Source organism: Oncorhynchus keta, chromosome 37 (assembly GCF_023373465.1).
Source record: "Oncorhynchus keta strain PuntledgeMale-10-30-2019 chromosome 37, Oket_V2, whole genome shotgun sequence".
Lineage (NCBI taxonomy): Eukaryota > Metazoa > Chordata > Actinopteri > Salmoniformes > Salmonidae > Oncorhynchus > Oncorhynchus keta.
In genome coordinates this window covers 21,402,607-21,411,976 of record NC_068457.1, presented here as the reverse complement: position 1 = coordinate 21,411,976, position 9,370 = coordinate 21,402,607, and the positions used below count along the sequence as shown (strand labels likewise).

The following is a 9,370-nucleotide window of genomic DNA, read 5'->3' as shown; positions in this document are numbered from 1 at the left end:
GGGAAGCTGATTAAATCGATGGGACGAGGGTCGGGCCAACCACTGGAGGGAGAAATGCTGTGCTGGGATGAAAATGGAGAGAGGGAGGAGGAGATGAAGGAAGACAAAACACAGAAAGAGGTGGAGGGACGGACGAGAAGTATAGGGCTGTTGGCAGAAGGGAAAGAGGCATGGACAGAAAGAGTGTGGAGAGTTGAGGGAGAGAGGAATAGGCAGAGTGGGAGAGAAAGATAGGAATGTAGTGTTAGTGATTGTAGTTGTCGGCTCTGAGGGCTCTTCGCCACATGTTTTGGCTGTGCAGGGAGACCAGACGTTCCTTTCTAATGGAACCCTACAGAGCACAGGCGAAAAGCCACTCAAATCCTCTATCTAATGAAATGACATCATGTGTCTGCGTGCCTGAAAAAGAGGGGATGTCAAGAGAAGTTAGGAGGGATGGTACTTTTTATCTTTTACATTTCAAACATGTTTTTAATTGAGGACTAATTAGGTTCCAGGAAACCGGCCCTCAAGATTAAAGGAGAAAGTGGAAGTTTCAGAGAGACAATAATGAGGGTATGTTGTACTTTCTATGTGTGCTGTTTGCCCAACAGCCCAAGGCATTTCATTATCACTCTCGTTCATCTAATCATCAGATTTTCTGAACCACTTTAAATGGGGCTATGATTGTGATTGGTTTGGGGAGCACACACTGTCCTGGTTCTTCTCACTTTAGCCCAGTTTGTGCTCCACTTCTGTCTGATGCTGCAGTAAAATGGATTTTATTACATTCTTTCTTTTTTTGAAACCAAGTTCCAAGTTCTACAAAGTTTTGGGTCCCATTTCTTATCTCCTACTCTTATTATGACAGTGGGCACAGCGCCCTCTTGTCTATTACACTGACCACCTGTTAATGAATGTCTATCATGTCTAATTCCTGCTGATCATGATAATAAGAATAGCGTTTTTCACTAACAAGTCTAAACTTCAAAGCTCACCTCAAGTCTTGGAATAATACAACAAGCACATACGATTTTTTTTGTTATCAAGCTTGTAACATAGTCCCCACTCCCATTGAAATGTTACCTGGTCCATTTTCCCTCAGATATTTCCCTTAAAAAGAACAAACGCTTCTCAACCAGACTTCGTCTGCAGTAGGACCCAGGGGCCACCGAGGCGCCGACTCCACAGGGCTCACGAGCTCGTGTGTAAAGAATTGACACAGCCAATTTGTTTCAGTGTGTGGAGAGCCTGAGTCAGGTGCGTGTATAGAGGACCTATAACTTGTGAAGATGTGCATGGCTTAGACAGTTCGTTTTCAACACCAGACAACTGAACTCTCATTTTCAACCACGACGGGCATAATACCGTATACAAACGGGCATAATACCGTATACAGACGGGCATAATACCGTATACAGATCCTGTGCGTACTTTATTTATATCTCTTCGCACATGCACAGCGACTCATGGGTGGAATGCTTCTAACGAATAAGGACTTTTATGGAGTTTCATAGCTTTGGGACAGTAGAGCGCGGTGGCAGCTCCCCTTTTCCCACGCAACTCTACCTGGATGGAAACCATGTCACCACAGCAACAGAACGAGCTGAGCCGCAGGACGGCACTCACCGGCGAGTCCAAGACCAGCACGCAACATGAACACAAGAGGGTAAATGAACGTCATAGGCCAAATCATGTGTTTTTACGCATTCATTCCCTATTAATGTGTGTGATTGTTATGCGTTTCAAAACAGTGAATATACTTTTTTGGTCAAGGAGCTTATTGCAACTGTGTTGTGTTGCGCGCTCTGTGTCCCGTAGCGCACGGGCTCACGGGGATTGCCGGTGCTATGTTCAGACTCATGGTGTTCGCAGGAGGAGGGAGTAAATCTCCGTTAAACCGAACCCTCCGGTTAAAATACTAATCAGAATATCCATAGACAGACCCAGGAATTAGGCCTATGCAACTCAGTTATTTGCTGAAAACAGCACTACTTGTTGCATAGCCATGCGAAAATGTGACATTTCAAAAGCGTTTCAATCCTCTGAAACCATTGATCTTATGCAGTATATCAAATATGACATCTTCGTTTGAAACCTTAGGCTTTTACCATATAGCGAACTGTAGGTTATTATAGGACAATGATCAACAGTTGGAATGTATAGATTCCCCCTCCGCAGTCTTCTGAATCAGTAGTTGTGGTGTTTGTGTAAAAGCTGTGGTGTTCTGTAGCTGGGTATTCCAGTCTCTGGCACCACTATAGTGTCTGGCTGCGTGGGGACTGGCAGCCTTTTGCAGTAGGCTTTACCCACTGCTCTGCTTTGTGTGGAAATATCAGCTATGAGCAAGCCTGCCATTAATACCTGACTGCTTCAGTAATTGATCGTTTTAATAACTATTTAAATTATCTGTCCAGTCACAAGACCTACAGTGCATTCAGAAAGTATTCAGACCCCTTGACTTTTTCCACGTTTTGTTACTTTACAGCCTTATTCTAAAATGTGTTAAATTGTTTTCCCCCTCATCAATCTACACACAATACCCCATAATGACAAAGCAAATGTATAAAAAATATAAATTGGATATATGACATTTACATAAGTATTCAGACCCTTGACTCAGTACTTTGTTGAAGCACCTTTGGCAGTGATTACAGCCTCAAGTCTTCTTGGGTATGATGCTACAAGCTTGGCACACCTGTATTTGTGGAGTTTCTACCATTCTTCTCTGCAGATCCTCTCAAGCACTGTCAGGTTGGATGGGGAGCGTCGCTGAACAGTTATTTTCAGGTCTCTCCAGAGATGTTAGATTGGGTTCAAGTCCGGGCTCTGGCTGGGCCACTCAAGGATATTCAGAGACTTGTCCCGAAGCCACCCCTGCGTTGTCTTGGCTGTGTGTTTAGGGTCTTTGTCCTGTTGGAAGGTGAACCTTCGCCCCAGTCTGAGGTCCTGAGCCCTCTGGAACAGATTTTCATCAAATATCTCTCTGTACTTTGCTCTTTTCATCTATCCCTCGGTCCTGACTAGTCTCCCAGTGCCTGCTGCTGAAAAACATCCCCACAGCATGATGCTGCCACCCTAACGATAGGGATGGTGCCAGGTTTCCTCCAGACGTGACACTTGGCATTCAGGCCAAAGAGTTCAATATTGGTTTCATCAGACCAAAGAATCTTGTTTCCTCATGGTCTGAGAGTCTTCAGGTGCCCTTTGGCAAACTCCACGAGGGCTGTCATGTGCCTTTTACTGAGGAGTGGCATCCGTCTGGTCACTCTACCATAAAGACCTGATTGGCAGAGTGCTTCAGAGATAGTTGTCCTTCTGGAAGGTTCTCCCATCTCCACAGAGGAGCTCTGGAGCTCTGTCAGAGTGACCATCGGTTTTTGGTCACCTCCCTGACTAAGGCCCTTTTCCCCTGATTGCTCAGTTTGGCCGGGCGGCCAGCTCTAGGAAGAGTCTTTGTGGTTCTAAACTTCTTCCATTTAAGAATGATGGAAGCCACTGTGTTCATGGGGACCTTCAAAGCTGCAGAAATGTTTTGGTTCCCTTCCCCAGGTCTGTGCCTCGACACAATCCGGTTTCAAAGCTCTACGAACAATTCCTTCGACCTCATAGCTTGGTTTTTGCTCTGACATTCTCTGTCAACTGTGGGACCTTATATAGACAGGTGTGTGCCTTTCCAAATCATGTCCAATCAATTTAATTTACCACAGTTGGACTCTAATCAAGTTGTAGAAACATCTTAAGGATGATCAATGGAAACAGGAAGCATCCAAGCTCAATTTCTAGTCTCATAGCAAAGGGTCTGAATACTTATGTAAATAAGATATTTCTGTTTTTTGCAAACATTTCTAAAACCTGTTTTCGCTTTGTCACTATGGGGTATTGTGTGTAGATGAGGGAAACATTTAAAAAAAATCAATGTTAGAATAAGGCTGTAACGTAACATAATGTGGAAAAGGTCAAGGGTTCTGATTACTTTCCAATGCACTGTATATTACTGTGTCATAATAACTGTCATTACTAATGTAGTATAGATGCCTTCCTTATAACCAGTAGTGACAGCTGATGTCATCACAGGATAGGTCCTAACTGTTTAGGTTAACAGATTTGGCTGCTGACCAGCAGGCTAGATAACCCTGGTGGGCTTAACATAAATAAGTGGTTCATTGAGGGAACTTGATTATGCCTAAAGTCATTATCTGTACAGTTCAGAATAACATGTTATTTAGCTGTTTACTTTGAGATAGAACAGGCAATGCTTTACATTGTTGCCCATGTGGCATGTATTAATAATAACCAGCTACTTGGGTAACCGGGGTTGGGGAGTGACAGATTACATATAATCCGTTACATGGAAGGGATTACAACAAAACGGTAACTGTAATCCGTTAACAGCAACAACAACAAAAATGTAATCAGATTACAGATACTTTTGAAAAACTAGATTACTTTGAGGATTACTTTTAAATTCAGAAAGGGATGTTTGCAAAACAAATCTTTGACTCTTCTCTGTTTTCTCAATGACACTCAAATCGGCATTGAAAAAAGGCGCAAATTTAAGTTTGTTCCACCTGAGCGAGACTGACCACAAGTCAGAGACCACTAGGATGACACACCAAATGTGTTTGATGGATTGTGGGAAAAGAGCAGGAATAGGGTTTTTGTAGGCTACAGTCCAAGCTGTGTCTTCCAATGGTGCGACCGCTGACGGCATCCAAAGCTTATCCAACTTGAATAAACACTTGGAGGTAATGACAGCAGTGGTGTCGTCTACGGTGATACGAATATCACTTATTATTGATATCTACATAGCGCATTGATGTGAATCACACTGCTGCTCTCTCATTTTAGATACCTGCGCCACATCTAAATGGGTATTTGAACCCAATAATGGTTGAATTCAATACGTTTAAGCTGCCTATCAATCATCAGTTATTGTTTCTGAAACCAGTGGACAGCCAGTGAAAAATGGGCTCTTGCAACAGCTACATAGTGCAGATCCAAACCTATGGAATAAAAGTGGGGATTTTATTGCTCAGTCAAATTCATGCTGGCAAAAATAATAACAATCCATAGGCCTACTGGACACATGCTCAAACTTGCACTTTTGATAGACTTAAAAGTGGCAATCTGTAGTTGCCATTTTTGGACTTAGTTTCACATTAATATATATAATTTAATGTTCTTAATATAATTTATTATTATATGTAGTAGAAAGCGATGGGTTAGGAGAAGTCTACATAACCAACCCATAAAGTCAAATGTAACATCCATATATGGCCAGCTACGTAAACTTTAACATGGATTTATCCTGCAATAGATGTCGTTCAATTGGTAAAATACATTTTTATATTTTTGACCTTAAAATAAGATCATCCACCCTCCAATCCAATTTGGACTCCCAATTAATGAATGACATGTGTTGTCCCTCAAAAGGAAAGTCTCTCCAGAGCTCCCTACAGTCTACACTTACAGTACATTACAGGACACATCCCTCACTGAGAAAGAACCCCAGTCCTCTCCTGTCAGAGGGGACACCTCAGCCCTGTTATATAATTGAAACCTCCATTGTTAATTTCACTTCCCTCAAACTGTCTGTTTGGAGGCCATTCTAGCGGTGACTGCTGACACCAAAGTCGATGGCGAGTTATCGCATACATCTAGTGTAAATGTTATCTCTTTACCTCGGACTTGTGCAATGTCTAGGCTGCACCACAGTATGCTTTTTAACCAATGTCTAGGCTGCACCACAGTATGCTTTTTAACCAATGTCTAGGCTGCACCACAGTATGCTTTTTAACCAATGTCTAGGCTGCACCACAGTATGCTTTTTAACCAATGTCTAGGCTGCACCACAGTATGCTTTTTAACCAATGTTTAGGCTGCACCACAGTATGCTTTTTAACCAATGTCTAGGCTGCACCACAGTATGCTTTTTAACCAATGTCTAGGCTGCACCACAGTATGCTTTTTAACCAATGTTTAGGCTGCACCACAGTATGCTTTTTAACCAATGTCTAGGCTGCACCACAGTATGCTTTTTAACCAATGTTTAGGCTGCACCACAGTATGCTTTTTAACCAATGTCTAGGCTGCACCACAGTATGCTTTTTAACCAATGTCTAGGCTGCACCACAGTATGCTTTTTAACCAATGTTTAGGCTGCACCACAGTATGCTTTTTAACCAATGTTTAGGCTGCACCACAGTACGCTTTTTAACCAATGTCTAGGCTGCACCACAGTATGCTTTTTAACCAATGTTTAGGCTGCACCACAGTATGCTTTTTAACCAATGTCTAGGCTGCACCACAGTACGCTTTTTAACCAATGTCTAGGCTGCACCACAGTATGCTTTTTAACCAATGTCTAGGCTGCACCACAGTATGCTTTTTAACCAATGTTTAGGCTGCACCACAGTATGCTTTTTAACCAATGTCTAGGCTGCACCACAGTACGCTTTTTAACCAATGTCTAGGCTGCACCACAGTACGCTTTTTAACCAATGTCTAGGCTGCACCACAGTATGCTTTTTAACCAATGTCTAGGCTGCACCACAGTATGCTTTTTAACCAATGTCTAGGCTGCACCACAGTACGCTTTTTAACCAATGTCTAGGCTGCACCACAGTACGCTTTTTAACCAATGTCTAGGCTGCACCACAGTATGCTTTTTAACCAATGTCTAGGCTGCACCACAGTATGCTTTTTAACCAATGTCTAGGCTGCACCACAGTATGCTTTTTAACCAATGTCTAGGCTGCACCACAGTATGCTTTTTAACCAATGTCTAGGCTGCACCACAGTATGCTTTTTAACCAATGTCTAGGCTGCACCACAGTATGCTTTTTAACCAATGTCTAGGCTGCACCACAGTATGCTTTTTAACCAATGTCTAGGCTGCACCACAGTATGCTTTTTAACCAATGTCTAGGCTGCACCACAGTACACTTTTTAACCAATGTCTAGGCTGCACCACAGTATGCTTTTTAACCAATGTCTAGGCTGCACCACAGTACACTTTTTAACCAATGTCTAGGCTGCACCACAGTATGCTTTTTAACCAATGTCTAGGCTGCACCACAGTATGCTTTTTAACCAATGTCTAGGCTGCACCACAGTACACTTTTTAACCAATGTCTAGGCTGCACCACAGTATGCTTTTTAACCAATGTCTAGGCTGCACCACAGTACACTTTTTAACCAATGTCTAGGCTGCACCACAGTACACTTTTTAACCAATGTCTAGGCTGCACCACAGTACGCTTTTTAACCAATGTTTAGGCTGCAACACAGTACGCTTTTTAACCAATGTTTAGGCTGCACCACAGTACGCTTTTTAACCAATGTTTAGGCTGCACCACAGTACGCTTTTTAACCAATGTCTAAGCTGCACCACAGTATGCTTTTTAACCAATGTCTAGGCTGCACCACAGTACGCTTTTTAACCAATGTTTAGGCTGCACCACAGTACGCTTTTTAACCAATGTTTAGGCTGCACCACAGTACGCTTTTTAACCAATGTTTAGGCTGCACCACAGTACGCTTTTTAACCAATGTCTAGGCTGCACCACAGTACGCTTTTTAACCAATGTTTAGGCTGCACCACAGTACGCTTTTTAACCAATGTCTAGGCTGCACCACAGTACGCTTTTTAACCAATGTTTAGGCTGCACCACAGTACGCTTTTTAACCAATGTCTAGGCTGCACCACAGTATGCTTTTTAACCAATGTCTAGGCTGCACCACAGTACGCTTTTTAACCAATGTCTAGGCTGCACCACAGTATGCTTTTTAACCAATGTCTAGGCTGCACCACAGTATGCTTTTTAACCAATGTCTAGGCTGCACCACAGTATGCTTTTTAACCAATGTCTAGGCTGCACCACAGTATGCTTTTTAACCAATGTCTAGGCTGCACCACAGTATGCTTTTTAACCAATGTCTAGGCTGCACCACAGTATGCTTTTTAACCAATGTCTAGGCTGCACCACAGTATGCTTTTTAACCAATGTCTAGGCTGCACCACAGTATGCTTTTTAACCAATGTCTAGGCTGCACCACAGTACACTTTTTAACCAATGTCTAGGCTGCACCACAGTATGCTTTTTAACCAATGTCTAGGCTGCACCACAGTACACTTTTTAACCAATGTCTAGGCTGCACCACAGTATGCTTTTTAACCAATGTCTAGGCTGCACCACAGTATGCTTTTTAACCAATGTCTAGGCTGCACCACAGTACACTTTTTAACCAATGTCTAGGCTGCACCACAGTATGCTTTTTAACCAATGTCTAGGCTGCACCACAGTACACTTTTTAACCAATGTCTAGGCTGCACCACAGTACACTTTTTAACCAATGTCTAGGCTGCACCACAGTACGCTTTTTAACCAATGTTTAGGCTGCAACACAGTACGCTTTTTAACCAATGTTTAGGCTGCACCACAGTACGCTTTTTAACCAATGTTTAGGCTGCACCACAGTACGCTTTTTAACCAATGTCTAAGCTGCACCACAGTATGCTTTTTAACCAATGTCTAGGCTGCACCACAGTACGCTTTTTAACCAATGTTTAGGCTGCACCACAGTACGCTTTTTAACCAATGTTTAGGCTGCACCACAGTACGCTTTTTAACCAATGTTTAGGCTGCACCACAGCACGCTTTTTAACCAATGTCTAGGCTGCACCACAGTACGCTTTTTAACCAATGTTTAGGCTGCACCACAGTACGCTTTTTTAACCAATGTCTAGGCTGCACCACAGTACGCTTTTTAACCAATGTTTAGGCTGCACCACAGTACGCTTTTTAACCAATGTCTAGGCTGCACCACAGTATGCTTTTTAACCAATGTCTAGGCTGCACCACAGTACGCTTTTTAACCAATGTCTAGGCTGCACCACAGTATGCTTTTTAACCAATGTCTAGGCTGCACCACAGTATGCTTTTTAACCAATGTCTAGGCTGCACCACAGTATGCTTTTTAACCAATGTCTAGGCTGCACCACAGTATGCTTTTTAACCAATGTCTAGGCTGCACCACAGTATGCTTTTTAACCAATGTCTAGGCTGCACCACAGTATGCTTTTTAACCAATGTCTAGGCTGCACCACAGTATGCTTTTTAACCAATGTCTAGGCTGCACCACAGTATGCTTTTTAACCAATGTCTAGGCTGCACCACAGTACACTTTTTAACCAATGTCTAGGCTGCACCACAGTATGCTTTTTAACCAATGTCTAGGCTGCACCACAGTACACTTTTTAACCAATGTCTAGGCTGCACCACAGTATGCTTTTTAACCAATGTCTAGGCTGCACCACAGTACACTTTTTAACCAATGTCTAGGCTGCACCACAGTACACTTTTTAACCAATGTCTAGGCTGCACCA

The 9,370-nt window shown here is 42.8% G+C and overlaps 1 protein-coding gene across 23 annotated transcripts in view; it reads left to right on the top strand.

The window, feature by feature from the left end:
- Positions 1–1,126: 1,126 nt before the first annotated feature.
- LOC118379085 (rho GTPase-activating protein 20-like) overlaps positions 1,127–9,370 on the top strand; it is a 24,460-nt gene continuing 16,216 nt past the window's right edge. For 22 of the 23 annotated variants that reach the window (XM_052499680.1, XM_052499683.1, XM_052499685.1 and 19 more), the window contains exon 1: positions 1,127–1,648. In XM_052499680.1, the coding sequence (XP_052355640.1) occupies positions 1,553–1,648 (96 nt within the window). In that variant the 5' untranslated portion in view covers positions 1,127–1,552. The remainder of the gene's footprint in view (positions 1,649–9,370) is intronic. The other variant, XM_052499677.1, reaches the window with a different exon arrangement.